Source organism: Marmota marmota, unplaced genomic scaffold (genome assembly GCF_001458135.2).
Source record: "Marmota marmota marmota unplaced genomic scaffold, marMar, whole genome shotgun sequence".
NCBI lineage: Eukaryota > Metazoa > Chordata > Mammalia > Rodentia > Sciuridae > Marmota > Marmota marmota.
In genome coordinates this window covers 8,943,559-8,963,788 of record NW_025999941.1, presented here as the reverse complement: position 1 = coordinate 8,963,788, position 20,230 = coordinate 8,943,559, and the positions used below count along the sequence as shown (strand labels likewise).

Sequence of the window (20,230 nt, the reverse complement as noted above, 5' to 3'; positions counted from 1 at the left end):
AGCCTTAGTCATTGCAGCAGGATAAAATAGAAGCCCAGGCCTCAGCCGGGGGGAAGGCAGGAAGGGAAGATGGGGAGAGCCCAGAAGGGACTCCCACCTGGCCCCCACCTATCACTGGGCTGTCTGTCCCCAGTACTGAGCCCCCATGATCTTTATCCCCACCCTTTGAAAGACATGAAAAATAACAACCCTCAAGGGGAAGGATAGAAGAATGGCCTCTCAACGTTTTGCAATTTTCCTTCTCTACAACCCTTCCCCTGACTGCCCCAGGTCTCCCTCCAGCTGTAACCAACATGTTTCCTGCTGGGACTCAGCCCCTGTAAATCCTACAGCACTCAGACTCTATTGTAGCCCGTGGCCAATTTCCCTCTTGAAAACCTGGGCTGGGGATGTGGCTCAAGCGGTAACGCGCTCGCCTGGCATGCGTGCGGCCCGGGTTCGATCCTCAGCACCACGTACAAACAAAGATGTTGTGTCTGCCGAAAAACTAAAAAAATAAATAAATTCTCTCTCTCTCTCTCTTTAAAAAAAAAAAAAAACCTGCCCCTCCATTGCTTAATAATAAAGCCTCACTGATCGGTTGAGGTCTGATTCCAATTTTTTTTTTCTTTCCTTCTGTATTCTCTTTCATTTGCTTTCACCCCCAATGTGCTATAACACATTCTCTCAAGGATGCCGTTAACAAGGGTGAGACTGAAAGACAGTGTGCAGGTCTGCTCATTGCCGGTGTGTCCCAGGACGTGTGGGATTCACAACAGCGCTATTCATTCTGCCACCATGTGGCTGTCCCAGGGTTGTCTCCTTGAGTTTCCTTAGAGGCTCCTTGGAGGTGAAATGAGGTCCTGCCTTCCGTATCTGGCAGGGCTGGAAGTGGGTTCCATACTGTGTGCCCCCTATTGGAGGAGCGTTTCTTTTTCTTACATGGCCTGATGTTTTGTGGTTAGTTATCTGCTTTAGTCAGCTTTTTTATTGCTGCAACTAAAAGAACTGAGCAGCACAATTGTAGAGGAAGAAAAGTTTATTTGGTCGCTCAGGGTTTCAGAAGTCTTGGTCCACAGACAGCTGGCTCCATCGTTGGGGACTCAAGGTGAGGCAGAACATCATGACCGAAGAGTGTGTTCGAGGGAAGTGGCTCACATGGTGATCAGGAGGCAGAGAGAGACTCCACTCTCCAGATGCAGATATATACCCCAAAGGCAATCTCCCAATTCTCACCTCCTCCAGCCACCCCTTCCCTGCCTTGAGTTACTACTTAGTTGATCCCCACCAGGGGATTAATTTACTGATTGCATTAAGGACCTCATAACCCAGTCATTTCTCCTCTAAACCGTTTTGCATTGTCTCACACATGAGCTTTTGGGGGACACCTTCCATTTAAACCATAATAGTATCATTGACTTAGAGGCCAGCAGGGTCTTTCTCGCGGATTTAACAAGGAAGCACTCTTGTGGAACCTTACCACCCCTAGAACCATTTGTTCTAGAGACTCATCTTCATAGTCCACTGGAATCAGGAGCAGCCCCAGAACCCCGAGTCACAGAGGGAAAAACCAGAGGGCTTTGTGAAGATGAAGTCAGGGATCCCTGAGGAGGGCCTGAACCCCAAATAAAGGATGTACTGCAGCACCTGCATTTTTTATATTTATGAAGATTGTTATACCCATGTTAGAAAATATTTTGCTTTTTTTCTCTGCATGATGGGAATTATGGTTTTCTTTCTGAAGTCCTTTTAACCTCAATTAAGAGTTTAGAAGAGATGTGTTAATTAAACACACGAAACCCCTTCCTTCCGAGCTAAAACGCAGATAACCTCCAGAGCATTGGGAAGATGCCCAAACTCTGGGAAGGGATAAGTCCTGTTTCTTAGTCTGACGTTGCCAGCCTGTTCAGCACCAAATGAGAACTTGATTTGTGAACCAGCTAAAATGGCCCAATCCACAGTGGCAGACAAGACCGGACCCCTCGTTTCTCCTAATCCCGCCTTGCTGGGATAAGTGATCTGTGTTCAGAGGAGGGGCCCCTGGTCCTGCTGGATCTGAGAGGCAGAGGTCTTAGTGGACCACTGTGAAAATGGACCACCCCCGGGACATGAAGAAGCGCTACATGAACAGCATTCTCAGATGGGCAGAAATTCTAAATGTCATGAGGCTTCCCCACAAAGAGGACCCGTGCTGCGAAACTTAGCACAGTGGATATTTAGTTGAGCCGTGAGGCCTCTAGAGGGTATGTTGTATTTATTAATTTATATGTCTACCTGTCAGGTCGACTACATAATTACAACCAGGTGTTTTGCTTTAGAAAAACAACTTGAATATTTAAAAGAACTATAACTTTAATCTTTCAAAAATGAGTTCAAAAGACAGAAATTGTTTTTTTCCTTTATCATCATGTCATAAGATTCCTTCTGGGAGAGATTTTTTCAGTTGTTATTTCCCTCACCAGTGATTAAATCTTAATTTTCTGGAATAGGAGCATGCATGTTGTCTATAAAGCTCTTTGTTGATTTCATGTCCTGTGGTTGAATTTCCTGTGGATTACCACTGTTTTGTTTATAGCATGTAAATGGCCCTGTGTTTTGAGGTCCATGTTCCTGTTTAATTTATGGCCCACCTGCTGCTTATCTGAGGGTCTCTGAGATCAGCACATCTGTCCCATATCATGAACCACACAACCTGATATTCAATCTTTGTTCTGAATCTGAAGGCCTCTTGATCCTTAAACAACCATTCTGGCTCATAATTTATTGAACATGAACTCTAAATGCCTATAAGTTCCAACAGAGTTGTTTCCTTCCTGGATCTCTGAGCCCAGGGTATACCCAGGATACACCAGGGCCTCACACCTGCCAGGCATGCGCTCTACTACGGAGCCACACCCCCAGCCAAGTGATTTGTCAGATAACTAAATAACTCAAGAGGGAAGCTTCTTTTTCTGCAAATTTTTCATCTAATAAATGAGGAGTGGTGATGGAATTAAAATACCCCACCATGTCACACCCCTAATGCATTAACAAATCTAGGCATCAGGCATCAGTGGCTTCCATCAATGCAGGGAGGCCACCAAATACTTGTCTGAGGAAACATCAGTACCATGAGTGACGTTCAATACCAAATAAATAAATGGCCCAACTGCAACCTGATCAAGCTGCTAAATCTAACAATCTGTTAAATGACACTTCAAGAAAACAATCAGTAAAATAGGGACTCTGGAATATTCTCCATGACCAACAACCTGATTTGTTCAACAACAACAACAAAATCAGAGGAGGAATAATGGAGGAAGTAACCCTAGCATAAGAGACCTCTCTGAACTGATCACAATGATATAGACCTCATTTGGATCCTGATTCAAACTATGTGACTCTGATTGACATTATATAACATGTGTATTAAGGTCTTGTTTGTTAAAGTCTTTTTATTTCAGACACATATATTGCAGTGAAATAGTTATAGATGAACTAATATAATGTGTATCAAATTAAACTAGGTGGGGGTGTATTAGTTATCTATTATTGCTCAAAACAATGAACACTTACTATCATATAGTTTCAGGGGTTAGGAGTCCAGGTGTAGCTTACCTGGGTTGTTCTGGCTCAGGGTCTCTCATGAGGTTGCATCAACATGTTGGTGGGGGCTCCAGTCTTCTGAAGTCATAGGTGTCCTACTCATGAGACCTTGCGCTTACTGGGTGCTTGCTATATGCTCACTCTGCATTAAGTACTTTGTATTACCTCAATAAATACCCACAGTACTCTGTATTACTTTATTAAATGCCTAAAGTACTTAGCATTAAGTACTTTTTATTACCTTATTAAATGCCACAGTAGCTCTGTGTGTGTGTGTGTGTGTGTGTGTGTGTATAAATGACCCAATCATTTACCTTCTACGAAGTGGCCGAACTATTATTACTACACATATATACTATGATGTGGGCACAAAGGCGTTCACCACAGTAATGGTTGAAAAAAAACAAAATCCTAGGAACCTAAATACTTAGTCAGGGCCTAGGCTAATAAATGTTTTATGTCCCTAAAAAGTACAGTGTCATACAAGCTATTTGTTTATTCTCAGACTTGAATGAGAATGGAAGGAATTGAGAAAATTAAGTTTAATACTCCTATTAAGTTTGACAAAATAGAGGGATCATTGAAACAAACATGTTTTAATTGAATATAAGTTTTGTAAAGCTACACAAATCTACCAAGTGATTATACCCCAAAAGCTTTTAATTTAATTGTCTCCTGGGGTCACTTGTCTATGCCAAAATATGCCCCAGAAATGAATGTTGCCACCGTTCCAGGGGTGAGTGTGGCTCTGCCCTGGGTCTTTGCACCCACCTGCCTGCCTCATTGGGCAGTAGCTCTGAGTTTGGTGCAGAGGGCGGTCAGCATGACAGCACCGGATGGTTTGGTGAGGATGAGCCATTGGCATCCACAGAGCCGCGTCTGCTTCACATGCTCCCTGGATGCCGGCTGTAAACACACTGCTTCAGAGCGGAGGCATCCACGGAGCTGGGCACCATGTTTGGAATTAACTGAAACTCTGACTTCTGTCAGCTCTCACACACCAGAGCTGATGAGGGCGTTCTTCCTGAGAAACAAATTCAAATCAAATCAAGGTTTTCACGAAGTTTATGAAGGATGAACTTGGACCTTTGGAAATGTCAAAAAGACGTGCTGTTTACACACACACCACGGTACCTTGCTGAGACAAAGCAGGTGCTGCTGTCCCAGGAAACCTATGGGGTGTGGCTTTCCTCCATCTCTTGAAGGTTCACAGAGCCTGGATCTGAGGTGCTCTTCTAAGTACAGGTGACCTCATAAGGAGGACCATGAGCTCATGAAAGCCTGCAGTCTTGCTCTGGACACCGTCATTAGCATGTCCCTCTTAGCAGTTCCTTGGGAATGTGAACTGCCTAAGTAGGGTACCGTTCTGCTTTGGAGAGTTCCCAGTTGTACAGGATCCCCAATTCTGAGCTCACTACCATCATCTTGCATGGAATAATTAGCGCTTTTGCCATTGAAATGAAGTTGGAGCTAATCTGTCTGATGTACCTGGTATGAAATAACATTCATTGTTCACATCCAGGATTTCTATCTTGTCTCTAATTTGGCTCTGCCATTAAGCAGCTGCTCCCTTCAGACACTTCAATTTGTTCTATACAATGGGAAGGAGAAATGGGGAATGGCTTCTACACGGTTCTATCAGTGTCTGTACTTTCTCCCCCAAATTGCAAACAGCTGGTTGGTCCTGCCTCTCTCCTACCAGCTCTCTTTGGACATTCTGTTTTTCAACTTTGAGAAACACCATGACCCCACTGGAATCAAGTGGCAGTCTGATTTACAGGAGCCCGGGCTTGGAGGTGACCAGAGCACGAGATGGTGCCTTTCCTGTACAATGCATTGACTGTGCAGGGCCCTATACCCCAGAAGCAATTGCTAAGAAAAGGCTGCAAAATTCAGCCTCAGGATTTCACAGGCTAAGTGGGAGCATGGGGGAAATCGTGGATAGGGTTGTGGGGTGTTTTGTCAGAAGGAATTACATCAAGACAAAAAGCCCATATTTACATTAAATAATCTCATGGCATTGGTGTCCGAGTCAGATTGGAAGACAGGTGTGGGCACCTTCTGGGTCTCTGATGAGCGGATTTTGCACTTTGCGTTTGGACTGCCGAACTATCAGAAGGCTTACTTGGAAATCTTGCCAAGGAGGTTGGCATGAGAGAGACATGATCATTGGGACACTGCTCATCTACACAGCCTGACCTGACTCATGGAAACCACATCCCTCTTTTAGGAAGGCAGGTGGTACCATGTCTGGTACTGTCTAGCTCTGATAGAGCTGGAAATTGGAGAGGCTATGCAGGGCTCTCTTATAATGCCTTAATTTTAGTTTGTCAATGAATGCATACCTTGAGCCACCTGACAGTCACAGTGCACAGTTATTCACTGGAGTCAAGTGCATTTGAGAAAAAACCTTCCCTAGAGCTGCCCAACAGAAGTCCATGTTTCTGGGACATTAAAAATGCTGTGTGTGAATGGGGCAGTGGGCACCCAGGCGATGTATCTCCATGGATCACATATTTGCTCCATTGTTCCATTGGGCTTACTTACAGACAGCACATTCAAAGGTAAATTTATTAACAGTTTCAAAACAGCAGCAGCAGAGCATGCAACCACGCATGGGGTCCTTCTCAGCATGGGTTCTGGGTCACTGAATAGGTCACATACTCATGGAATCAGCCCTGGACAGGATCATGGTTTTACTGTATGCTTCACTTTTTCATGGAAAGGGACAGCTGTGTCCTGTGTGTGTTAAGGGGCTCTATTGCACAGGGCTGTAGGTATGGGGCTTGGTACTTTGAAACCCACTCAGCTTTATACTTGCTGTGCCATCTTGGGCAAATGATTTCTCCAAACTGAGTCTCCTTTAGCCTATGTATAAAATAGGGCTGTGACCTTGCTTTTAAGGGTGTTAGCAGGATCAGGTGAAATACCGTATTAAAAACACACAGTGCCTGGCATGCAGGTGGTCACAGTGCCAGGGATGGCTGGTGTTGGAGGACGTGGTGAGGCAATTTCAGAAACCTTCCCATGGCCAAGTGTCCTAATGGGTATGAATTTCATTCCTAAGGTCTGCAGTTCTTGAGCAACCCTGATGGGTATATCACGGATAGGTGGCTATTAGCTCTCATTCCCACTAAATCTGTCTGTACACCACAGCTAGGACCATGGGCCTTCAGGGATCTGGGGACAGAAGAGTTATTTTGTCTCCTGATGTCCACATTGGACTCTACTCCCCCATTTTGGATTGGGAGGACTCAGACATTTATTATAATCACATAGGGAGAAAATATAAGCACTGTTGTCACAGAAAGAGGGATCAGTATAATTCAACTAAATCAAATGCTGGTGGAAGGAGAGGTGACTTCCCCGGGATCCTGCGCTGGCCTGGACGTGGCGACTGTTTGGCAGAGATAAGCGAGCTCTGCGGTGCCCGCTGGCTCCTGGGCACTGGCAGCCATGGCACGTGCGGGTTCATCTCCCCAGGCGTTAAGCTACACTAATTGCTTTGGAAGCAAGGCCTTTTCCTGGGCAGCAGCATATGTTGCATGAGTCGCCTGGAGCAAAGATAAAAAGCCACCCTCTTCTTCTGTTATTGAGGTTTCAGAATAAAATGGAACTGTCACCATTTCCAGTAAACTGTTGATTTTAATTCAGAAAGATAGTGAAAACTGGCCACCTTCTGGCGCAGCGTTGTTGATCAGCTCCCCCTTACCAGTCCTGAGCCTTCTGTCCTGGAGCTGGCCTCTTGAGGACACTCGGGGCTTGGAGTCAGTGCAATCAGCCTTGTTCCTATCCACTTGGACAACCTGACCCTTGAAGGGCAAAATAAGTCATTTTCCAGGGTGTGTGTGATTATATAGTTGCAAATCAGGAAGTTGACCTAGATGTTTGAAGAATAAAGCTTTCTAGGATTTTTTTTTTTTAATATTCAAATACTGAAAACAGTTCCTCCCTCCCTCCTCCTTTTCTTTTGTGGAAGGCTTAAAACTTTTTAACCCACGATGTCTCATCATCCCATACATGGAAGACCTAAAACAACTTGCGCACTGAATACATCATTCATGATAACTTCGAAATACATATTTGTGTTTTTAGAGTTCTATTCTTTTGAGAAAAGGAATAGGTACATGATTAGTGGTAATATTGATTCATATTATTGATAGTATTAATATTAGGAATGATAACAAATTTTAGTAAATTCTAGACGATAACTGCCAACCTATTTTAATGCATATGTATCAATTTCATTGATGGATTTGCAGAATTGAAAACTTGGGGCTTAATGAGTTAGTGAACTTGGAGATACACCTATATGGTATCATGTATGTATAACGGAGTTTGAGGCAATGATACAGGTTGAGACAAAAGCCAGAGAGTGTGGACATGAGATAGTAACAGACTCACAAAGATGTTACCTGGGCAGAGCCCCCATCCACAAAACCCTAGTTTTCTTCTAATCACTTCTGCATGTATCAAATGGGACCCTAACTAAGTATCCTTAAGATGGCTAGCACCGGCCACTCTCACTTTCCCTGTGGTGACTACTCAGTTGCTGCTCTGACACTGATTTCCTTCTCTGCCATGAACCCTGGGGGACAGTCTTTTCTTTCAGTGACTGTGAAATGAAAACAGTCTCATCTTTGTCTTTCACTAGAATTCTCTTGGATGGCGGCTTTTTCCTGCTCCATACCCCTATGCATTAAGAGGGAAATGAGGGTGCAGACAAGGGAGGTGTCTCCTTCAGGCTTTGGAAAGGTAGAGGGGGATTGGGAATCAATTCCTACCTGCAGCTCAGAGGCCTTGGGCTCTTGCTGTTCCACCCCTAAGGTAGTGCTACCCACTCCCACTCCCCAGGGCAATACCCTGGTTGGAGCTCATGCTGCTTGTCACGGGGCACAGCAGGTAGATGGGATAGCCAAGACTAGAACTCAGTTCCTGACTCCTAGCTCGGTTTCTTTATTTTTTCTTTTTTCAGACCCCACAGGGTCTTTCTGCCAGTTGCTTATCTACAACAATGATAATGAGATGGCAGTAAATGTAATTTTTTTTTTTTTGTACTGGGGATTGGACTCAAGGGCACTTAACCACTGAGCCACATCCCCAGCCCTTTAAAAATATTTTACCTGTAGACAGGGTCTCACTAAGTTGCTAAGGCTGACTTTGAACTTTCGATCCTCCTACCTCAGCCTACCAAGCTGCTGAAAATACAACAATTTCTGAATCTTACAGTGGCAACAATTGGGAGTAGAGGAGAAGAAATCAGTGGTGTGGTGAGAGATGCAGGGCAGTCAGCAGGTGGCTCTTTTTCATTCCAGACACTGCCCTTCAGGTGCCTGTGGCTAGGATTCACTTTTAGCATCATCACAGATGATTCTTGGCTGTTGGCAGCCAAAGCAGTGGTTGCTAAGCCATTAGGCACGTGAACGCCGAGAGCCTGCTGTGCATGAAGCGCCTTGCTGTGGCTGGCACAGGCCCTCAGTGAGCCACACAGTGCCATGCCACCATGCCAGTGAACAAGAAGAGGAGAAGGGTGCAGAGGTGAGATGAGGAGGATCATTTTTATATGGGAAAGCTCATCAGAGATGGTGTCTCACCATCCAGGATCTTCCTGATGTTTTAGATAACTGTAGGGAGCCTTTCAATTAAGAGGCCCAAATCCAGCTAAAATTGGTTAAGCAAAAGGGTAAATTTACTGATTCACTTACCTGCAGAGGAACTGCAGGGATGTTTTCAATTAAGAGGCTCAAATCCACCTAAAACTGGTTAAGCAAAAGAGCAAATTTACTGATTACCTCATTTGAAGAAGCTAGGCCTGGATGGAGGGGCTCAGGTCATGTCATTATAAGATCCCATCTCGGCCCCAGCACTGTGGGCTCTGCCATCCTTGGCTATCACCTTCATCTAGGTGAGCTCTTTCCCTGCAGTGTGAGCAGGTGATTGCAGACACCCCTGCTCCCTCCCTGACTTCTCAGCAATTGAGCTGGAAAGAGAATTTTCTCTCGTATTCCAGGAAAAGTCCAGAGATTGGGTCAGTTTCTTTGTGTGACTGTGACTGGCCCTTAGGTTAGAATTCACAGATCGGACAGGCCTGATAAATGGACCCACCCATTCATCTGGAAGGGAGAAAGATTAAACTCATCCTGACTGTGTAAAGCATGGAGGACAGAAGGAAAATCAGAAGGGGAATGGGTACCAGGCAAGAATCACACATATCCACTTGGTACAGGCCTTAGTCCTTCCTCTGACTCACCATTAGACACTGGCATGAGGAGGAGAAATGACTAATGCATCTATGGGTCAGTGCTATTCAGGACTTTCTGCAATGATGATAATGGTGGTGTTCTTTCATCTGCACTGTCCAGTGCAGTATCCTCTAGTCACATGTGGCCAATGACCACTTGAAATGGGGCCAGTGCTATTGAGAAACAGAATTTTTAATGTAGGGTAATTGTACTGAATTTAAATGCGAATAGCTATAGTTGGCTCATGGCTTCCATTTTGGACAGTGTGGCTCTTGGTGGAAGTCACATCATGGGAAATAGTTCTCTGGAAGGCAAGAGCTAGTTTTGTATAAGAGTGGGCTGAGGGTTACATGCAGTCCTAAAGACCAGGCTGTTGATTTGGTTCAGGTTGTGGAGGAGGAGCAAAGTGCAAGGTGGATCTGCATAGCATGGGGGGAAGTATTCTAAGGGATGAGTAGTCTGGGAATGCCTTCTGGGGCAGGAAGCAGGTGATGACCATACTGAGACCCCAAAAATAGGTTAGAAAGAGCTTGGCAGGGGAGCCAGAGGATGGGCATGTGCCAAGTCCTAAAGTGGTCAGGATGGGTTAAGAGTCCCAGGAGATGAAACTGGAGAGTTAATTTGGAAATTCACGAGACTCCGTGTTTTCCCTAAACTATATTCAAAGCTAAAATGTGAATATTAAAGATAAATGTTATATCCAATGCATTCCTTTGTTTTGAATGTAGAAGGAAAAAACCAGCTCTGATTGTGTGCGTTTAAGTGTCACCGGTCTTGCTGTGACATGTGCCTATCCACTCAAGGCTGGCATTTCATGTGACAGGATGGATACTAATGGCTTTTCTGCCTTATTGTTTCAGCACTTCAGGGAGCATCTGGACAAGCTTTTTGCCAAAGGAATTGGAATGCTGGATATAGCTCTGAATGAGGCCTTCAACATTCTCAGTGATGTAAGCTCCTCTTTGATTTGCTTTTCTCATCTCTGAAAGAGTAACTGTGTATCGCTGTTACTATAAGCCCTGGGGGTGTTCTGAGTATAAACAGGCACACACATGGAGTGACATCCATGGCAGGGATTGAGCTGGAGCTGGAGAACCAGCCAGAGGTTATTCAGGCCCCTTTGCAGCTAGAATCCAGGTAGCTGTGCAGGGAAGGCTGGTGCCATTTTGCAGGTGAGCAAACTGAGGCTCAGGGTGGATGAGTCTCTCATTCAGTGTGTGATAGGTAATTAGTCTGACTTCCAAATTTAGGTTTCTCATATTCCACTTTTCTGACCTCTCAAGCCAAGGATTGGCCCTAATTTCTAGAGTCTTTTTTATCCGAATCTGTTGGCACAAAGAAGGCCAGTTCCACCTCCATCCTGAGCCAGTATGAAGACTACAGAGGAAAAGAGAAAAACTAGAAAGGCAGGGACCACAGTCAGTCCCCTTAATATAAACCTAAGGCTGTTCCCTCTTGCCTTCCTCCGAGGTGATTAATATTTATGCATGGGTTTGTATTTGGACATCTCTGGTAAGAGCATATTAGTGGTTTAGAACATAGTTGGACGAGTCAGGGGGCCAGGCTGCCCCTTTAAATTCCCGTTTGAACACTAGGAGAGTGTCTTCTTGGGGTGCTGAGCTCTGAATCTTAGCAGACTCTTCCCACATGATAATGTTGAAAAACCTTATCACAATTTTGAAAGTTCACTCAGTTTTTATCTCAAAAACCTAGTGGGCCAGGACAGGGGGAGTTTACTCTGAGCCGCAGGATCGCAGGATCTATTTTTGGAAATCTGTCCTGCAGTGGGTTTTTGTTTTCCTGCTGTCTGGCCTCAGCGGTGGAGGAGTGGGTTGGAGAGTATGTGGGGTTAAGCTTGCGACCTCTGGGGTTAGGCTTGCTGAGCTGAGAGGCAAGGCTTGCTGTGTGACCTTGAGAAAATGATTCTCAGTCTCACCCTTATTTTCCTCAAGTGTTGAATGGGGACAGGATTAGACCCAGCACTGGCCAACAGGAATTGTGAGGCACGGTGTAAAATGAAAACACAGGGACCCTTGTTCACAAAGAGTTTTAAGACAGAATGTCACATCAAATATGGAGCTATGTGGGGCTGTAGCGTGGGCAGTTGTGCTCAATGCGTGCCTGCAAAGCCCATCTTGGGAGACCCTTTGTGTGTAGGGGGTGAGAGTTCGGTGTGACGACGTCATACCTGGTTGCTTTTAGCAGAGTTGTGTGGTCTGGGTGTGCCATCACAGTGACCACCGAGACAGGGGGCAGCTGCTACTCTCATTGGCTCTAGACACAGAGCCCACCCTAGCCTGATTCTCATTGGCTCTAGACACAGAGCCCACCCCAGCCTGACTCTCATTGGCTCTAGACACAGAGCCCACCCCAGCCTGATTCTCATTGGCTCTAGACACAACTGTACCCATCCTCGACTCTTGCTCTAGAGGCAGCGCCCGCTCCCAGATGCTTTACTCTATACCCATGTCTGTGAATATCTCCTTCCCTAACTCGCCCTCTCACTTTACCCTGCTCTCTTTTCTTTTTCTTTGTCCATTCCTTCCATTCTTCAGTTGTGCTTTTGGACACTCCTAAGCCAGTGACATACCCAGATGAATGCTGATTGGCCAAGATCTCCACCGTGGGGTTTGAGGGCAAGGCAGGAGATGCCTCCCTTGTCTTGGTTAAGGGTGCACTCCCATGTATTAAAGGCCTTGAGAAGTTCTGTAGGGAGCAGACCTTGCAAAAAAGTATTTATACCATTACTCACACATACTGGCTCAGGAACACTTTATATAATTATCATAAACTCAGTTTTAACATCTGGTAGAAGCCATGGCTCACTGGGCACATGTCAGGGTCGGGTATTCTGTGTATCTTCCAAGATGTCATAGTCACACTCCCACAGAGAATACCTAGACCAAAGAAACCACCAATATGGAGTGGATTTTTTTTTTTTCCCCTTGAATCCTTGTGTGGGAAGAAGTGTTTTTGAACAGGGAAACCCTCCACATACCTATCTGCTCTGCCTTCATGTGTAAAAACCTGTGTGGAGTCTGCCAAATCAGAAACCCAGATGGACTGAGGCGTAAATTCTGAACAGCAAGAAACTGAGGCATCAGTAAAGGTTATAAAAGGTCCCTCTTGATATAGGTGCCAGCTGGCACCATGTTCTTCTGAGCGCACATTGATCCCAGAGAGAGAAACATTTCTATCCCATCTCTTGCCACTGGGCTTTTAATAGTCAAATTCTTCAACAAACTTGGGGATGGTTAATCTCCCATGAAAATGACACTTTATCTATTTTCCACTTCATCAGTGTGACCTTTAAGTGATATAACTCTCTTCCTGTGTATTATGTCTGCCTCTGCAAGCCAGTATGAAATTAAAAAGAAAGAAAGAAAGCTATTTCGCAAAATGTGTGCGTGCGTGCGTGCACACACACACACACACACACACGCACATGCACAGAATTGCTATTGTGACTGTGGCTGGGGTTTAGAATGGTTCAGAGGTTACGATAATTAAATGGAGTTAATTCTGTCTTACAATTACCTACATTTCAGTTTTGGTATTTGCTCACAAGACTTAAAGGCTTGCAGTTGTTGATACCAGTGGCTTTGAAAGGAGCATTCAAATAAACTTCTAAGCCCCTTCCAGCTATTGATCTCCTCTGCATTCATTAGATGCTGTAAGAACACAGAGCCAGTTTGCTAACAGCAGTTAGCATCTACCTTGTCATGTGACAACTGCAATTATCTTTTTTGGCGATGAATGTGATCTTTGCAGTGATTACCTTTTAAAAAATTTTTCTTAGCCAATTAAATAAAATTTGGTGACATTTCAAAGACTGTTAATCACAACCAAATGCTCTAAATGTCAGGATGCATTGAAATTTTCGCTGCTAACTGATGAATCACTGAGCTAATTGTAGTTCATCATCAGGCCCTTGTCATTGTTATTATTATGGAAAACACTTTCATCACTCTCGCTATTCAATAAAAAAAAGTTCTAGACAAATATGAAGAGAAGAGATATTACTCATCAAAGCATTTGAATTTAATTGCATTCTTCAAAATTCTCCAGCTACAGATTGCAGCGGAAAATACCAGGGACCAGCCAGAGAGGACAGTAATGTTTTAAAGTAAATAGCTCCTGGCAGCCCCTTTCTTCTATTCTGCATTATTCAGGTACCTTCATTTCTCTCTCTTTCTTTCCCTTTGTTTGGGAAAGTTTTTCCAGAATGTTTTCAAATGAGTTGTATGAACAACAGCTGAAGGGCATCCTGATTTTCATTCCTCCTGAGCGTCTATAACCTGGAGCATACATCACTTATCTTCAGTGACTTGCTGTGGGGCTTATTCCCTGCTTCGAAGGCTGTGTGATGTGAAGCCTCCCCAAACACTTTGCAGAACAACCTGTTCTCAAGGCCAGGTTACAAGGTGGCTTTTTCTTACTGCATTAAGAAATAAAATGCATTACCATGAGAATCTTCATGGGAAGGAAGGTGGGATATTTATTGACACTTGGACATCTGGTTGAAGGTGGATCTTGCAGTGAGGAGAGAAGGGCAGAGTCTTGATGAGGTTCCAGTAAGAACTGTATTGTTGCCAGGCACAGTGGTGCATGCCTGTAATCCCAGCTGCTTGGGAGGCTGAGGCAGGAGGATTAGAGTTCAAAGCCAGCCTCAGCAATGTCGAGGTGCTAAGCAACTCAGTGAGACCCTGTCACTAAATAAACTACAAAATAGGGTTGGGGATGTGGCTTAGTGGTCAAGTGCCCCTGAGTTCAATCCCTGGTACCCAAAAAATGAAACAAAACAAAAAGCCCTGTAATATTATTGTGGAGGACTGGTGGACACACACGGGAAGATTTTGAGTGTAGGGATTCAAGGAGTCTCAGGGTATAAATTTCCTTTGCTGCTTTCTGTCGAAGAGTTGATACATCTCTCAGGAACTTCCTGGAATAAGCAGGGCAGTTATTTGCAACTTCTATCTTCCAGGGAAGAGCTTTGTGGAATAGTGAGACATGGTGATAAAGACAGTAGAATGGAAATCATTGGCCAACTCTGTCATGTGATGGCTTTGGTTTCCAGGTATTTTTATCTACTAACATGGTGGCATCATAAGCCTTGTGTGCTGATAATTCAGGGCATATGTTTGGTATAAGTCATAGCAGTGGCTCTTATGGCCAGGACTAACGTGAAGCAAGTGCCTAATACATAGAATTTAAGGAGTAGTCACTGACAAGGTCGTAGTCATAGTACTGATACATGACTCTGGAACTCTGGGAAGGATGGAGAGAGGAAGAGGCAGGAGAAGGAAATTAACATTTGTGGAGCCCTACCATGTACACCACATTAGTCTCTTTTTTGTTATTATAACAAAATACCCTAGGCAGGGTAACTTTATATAGAAAAGAGTTTTATTTATCTTACAGTTAGGGAGACCCAAAGTCTAAGATCTAGGGGCCTCATTGGATTGGTCTTTGTTGAAAGTCTAATGAAAGATGATGGCATCATGGCAGAAGTGTGAGAACAAAATATGGCATCTTGAAACTGGAAGCCAGAGCAAGACTAAAGGTCATGCTCACTCTTATAATTTGTTCTCTTGAGACACTGGTTATACTCCCACTTGATACCTCTGTGCTTAGAGTTTGGCCTCTTTCCTTCCCACTTCTCCCATGTAGGCACTTCCTTTAGGAATTATTCAAATGTCACCTTCTCAGTGAAGTCTTCCCTGACTACTTATTTTTAAAAATTGTTTATATAGTTGATGGACCTTTATTTTATTAATTTATTTACTATGTGATGCTGTGATGCTGAGAATTTAATCCAGTACCTCACACATGCTAGGCAAGTGCTCCACCACTGAGCCACAACCCTAGCTCTTCCCTGACTACTTTTTAAAAAAATTTTCCCTTCCCCTTTCCTATCTCCCTCTGCTTTCCCCCCTTTTACCTCCTTAGTGTCATTATTATCAAACATACAACATGGTTTATTTATTAATCTTGTTTTTTGTATGACTCTCCAAAGAGAATATGAAGCTGCAGGAGAGAAGAGGTGTTTGTGTGTGTTTTATCCCCAGCCCTATGTGGGCACTTAGCAAATCCTTTTAGAACAAATAAATAAAATTTTCAGGTTATAAAGGAGGGCGTTTTACTCCTGAAGGTTTAGGATTTCCTCTGTGTTCCCCAGGCCTCAGCGTTATCATGTAATTGTAGGGTTTTAAAGGACATGGTATTACTTTGAATTGCACCACTAAAAGCATTCATTAAAGGAATTTTTCACCTTGGATTCAAGGGAGGGACACATTACTCAGCCAGCTATGTTTGGTCACTCTGGATCATCTTCAAAAAGATGAGGAACTTTTAAAACACTAGGGAAAGGTGAGTTTTAGGGTTTTGCACACCATTGCACAATCTTAGAATTTCAGCTTCCCATACATACCAATGAGTGAACTCATACAAAATGTTACATGTGAATAACATATATCATTAACAACCCCTTAAATAAGGAATGCTAAAGCTTCTCATGTAAATTGTCCTATTCCTGAATTTATTCTCTATTTGTCCTTGATGTTATTTTATGGCACGTTGTCTACCCATCAGACCAACTCTAAAGAGCCTCCTTTAGATTTTGGAAGATATGTTGCCTCTCTGCAGACATCCTGCTGCCCACGGAATATGCCCTTAGATCTCCTTGTGCCAACTCCTTTGGGCTTATTTTCTGAAAAGTGTTCCATGCTTGAAGATATGAGAATTTATCCGGGCTATAATTTTTCAGAAATCTTTCCAGGGTCTGCCTTTAGTTCCAATCTGTCAGAGCAACCATGGTGGTCCATACCAAAAAGTTTATCCTGTAGGTCCTTCTGGGTGGTGCACAATGAGCTCTTGCACTGAGAGGTTTCCCAAACCCTCCTTGTGCCCCTGAAGTCTTGAAGGTACCCACAACTCTGATGTGTATTTTATTTTGAGCTTATTTCTGTTCGCAGTTCAACCACACGGGACAAGGAAGTATTTGCAGTCAGGCCATCATGCTCATAACTGATGGGGCAGTGGACACCTATGATACCATCTTTGCAAAATACAACTGGCCGGACCGGAAGGTAAGTGGATGCCAGCGCCATCTCCATGATGGAGTCTTTATCATCACCTTCTGATTGTCTTCAGATGAGTGTCCCATGTAGGCTTAATCTCATAATGACCTCTGGTTTCTCAGCCCTGCGTTTTTTGGTTGACCAAAGCAGAATACTATAGCTTTCCTTGTTTTCAAAATGAAACTGTTTGGGAAGAGAGAAGAAACCCGTAAAATTATGTTTAACATGTTCAGTGAAAAGATTCACTGTGAAGAATGCTTTGTTCATATCGGGCAGCCCTTCTCAAGCAAGTGGAACTGCTTGCTTGACCCTGAACCTTCAGAATGGTGGCATCAGCCTGATGGTCCTGAAAATGTCTCCTTTATGAATCGTGTTTCTATGGTTCCTTCCTCCACCCCCAGTACCACCTAGATGGAACCTTCTCTCCATCTCTCAAGGCCGCCTCTGCCTCTTTACAAAACCCTTCTGCTCTCTGTTCTAATCTTTCTTTGGTTACCAAGTGGCCATATTTATTTATCTGGGGTAACATGCCATGGTGCCCCCAGATGATATTCATATTTCTGAGTGCCCTAATTCAGAGGTTCCATAAGCTTTCAGCTAGACTGAGCTGCCTGGGGAGATGTCTACCATTATGAAGGTCTGGCTCTTACCCCACACTTGTGGAACTATTATCTCTGGAGATGAGATGCTGTAATCCGTGTTTTAATGAGTTCCACCAGTAGGCACAGGTCAGTCAGTTGGCAATTGGTCATCACTGTTTCACTTAAATGGTGGAATTTTAGCAGAGGGAAGAGACCAGGCAGCATGGGATGTCATTCTGGGGTATCACTAGTGCATTTTTCTGTTCCATGAGATATTACCATTCTCCTGACTATTTCAGTCCAGGTCAAGCATATTCTGCTTTGTCTATTTTGCATATTTATTTTCTGAGAATTGAACTAACCATACACACTTGTCCAAAAAGAAACAGAAGACAAATGATAGCTGTACCCCAGCTGTATCCAGGGAACACATACCCTTGTGGGAACATGAGATGGGAGATGTGGCTCCTTATTCCCTTAGTCATTCTTGATACACATGTTTCTGATAACACAGAACACAAAGGCATAAGTTTGTATCCAATACTATAAGCAAGTCCAGTGATTAAAACTATATATATTTTGTACAAAATGGTCCCCAAATAGATGCCAGCTCCTTCTTCTGGTGTTTAACTTTGGAAATGGCCACTATCTCTGAAGCTGGAGGGAATGTGGCTAGGTTGGGTTTACTGAAACGTCTTCGGGATGTTGACCTGGCATCTGCCCAAAGGACAACCAGGATTAAATGTGGCCCTCCATGAGCACTAAGTTTAGGACACAGACCTTGGATAAGGTGGAGGTTCATTCTTGGACAAGATGATTTTAAACGCTGGCAGCATCTTGAATGATGATCCCCAGGGACAGTCAGAGGTGAGAATTAATTCCTGATAAGCATTTGTGATGTGAAGGGAGAATGATGCTGGGTACACTTGCATTCCTGCACCACATAACACAGTTCCAGGTTTGTGGCAGATTCTAATATGCAGCTTTGTGGGGTGGCCTAGTGACTGAGGAGACTAGGTGAGAGACCCTGATACTAGAAAGCAAAAAGAGGGCTGTGGACATTGTGCAGCCAAAATAGAATGTTCACAGGTAACATGACATCTCACAGCACAGTGAAGGTCTTTTGCATCATTTAGGACTATATGGGGGGGGAGGAAACAAGAAGTGAAGAGACCTTTTAATAAGCAATTCATTTAACAACAAATGTGTTACATCACACACAATTCACATACCTATTCCATGAATCTCTCCCATTTGATAATACTGGATGGACAGCAGTCTCCCACAAATGTTAGTCTTTAAACATTCTGTCCTTACTTGTAGAGAGGCATAGACTGGGGGATGCAGAGTTCTAAATCTTTAGATGAAACGAAACACAAATTTCAGCAAGTCTTTCCGGATGAACAATATTGACTTTAGGCCAGGTTTGTTCTTGGATTAAGTGGAGCGAGGGTCCTAGAAATGAAGCCGTTTCACTGCTTATAAAATATTATGAAGCAGAAGTAGGTTTCTTTCTGTAGCAAGAGGTTCTTTTTTTACTATTATTATAAATGGATAGCATGCTTCCTTCCCTTCTGCCCCATCCTGGAGAGTTCCATGACATTCATATACACTTCCATTCTCTTCTCTATGAACTTCCCCATGAGGGCATAGGCAATAAATTTGCATAAAAACCCAATATGATTTAGCACTGTGATAAAGTGAGATGATGGGGATTGCCCAGGCAGTCATCTTTCTCCATTACGTTGAATGTTAGCAGTTTAGTAGGGGGTCGTGTCTGTCATGCTGTAGTTGGCAATCTCAAGATTGTAAAGTAAAAACAGGAAATGGGTTCAGGGGAGGAAAAAAAGAGCTTCTAAGGATGGAATCTGATTCCCATCAGACAGTGGTTCTGAAACTGGAATGAGCCTTGGTATCACCTGGAGGGCTTGTTCCCATACAGCTTCCTGGGTCCCACCCACAAGCTTCTGACTCAGCCAGCCTGGGTGGGGCTGAGAATCTGGGTTCCTAATAAGTCTCTGGGAGACTTCGATGCTGCTGATGGGGGAACCACACTTGGAGAACCACTGCAAGAAGAAACAGCCCAAGGAATCTGGTTTGGTTCTTGCATGGGGTTTTGCCATTCTTGCTTCGCTCTGTTAACCATTGCAAAGACCTGTTCCCATGGTCGAACCCAGGGCACTGGTGTGTGTTTCTTGGCCCACACTCTGTTTAGAATACTGTCAATTGCTGGTCGACATTTACAAACCTGAAGATACTATATAAAAATTTAATGTCTTAGTTTCTCTCATAATGGGGTACAGCTGGCACTTTGAGGTTTACATTCCCTAAAGCAACCAGGAACTGGAGCTGAGAAACAGCTGTTCCCCTTGACAGCCAATGCACTCTTTGTGGTCCTGATCCTCATGTCTCCCCATCATTTCCTCTCAGCCTATGTCACTCACGTGCTTTCCCTGCCCATAGGTGTGAAGTCCCTGAACACTGCTCTTGATTAACAGGTACTTACTATTTCGCAAGCAGGGCATGTGTTTCTAGGCACCAAAGATTTGCTCCCTTCTCTTACATTGGCCCTGAGTCTTCCCTCTTCTCCTCCTGCCAGAACCTGCCATATTCTTGCCCCAAGCCTCAACTGCAGACTCCCTAGGAATTGTCTTAAGGGAGGTATAATTTTGTATCCAATACTATCAGTGCTTCTGGGACTAACTCTGATGATCATCTTCCTCCTCCTCCTCCTTCCTCCTCCTCCTCCTCCTCCTCCTCCTCC

The 20,230-nt window shown here is 44.1% G+C and overlaps 1 protein-coding gene across 1 annotated transcript in view; it reads left to right on the top strand.

Annotated features, from left to right (window-relative positions):
- Nucleotides 1–20,230, top strand: part of Cacna2d3 (calcium voltage-gated channel auxiliary subunit alpha2delta 3) — a gene marked incomplete at its 5' end in the record, with an annotated part of 864,940 nt that overhangs the window by 436,720 nt on the left and 407,990 nt on the right. Inside the window, 2 exons of the mRNA XM_048801015.1 lie at nt 10,667–10,756; nt 16,781–16,894. Coding sequence (XP_048656972.1) covers nt 10,667–10,756; nt 16,781–16,894 — 204 coding nt within the window. The remainder of the gene's footprint in view (nt 1–10,666; nt 10,757–16,780; nt 16,895–20,230) is intronic.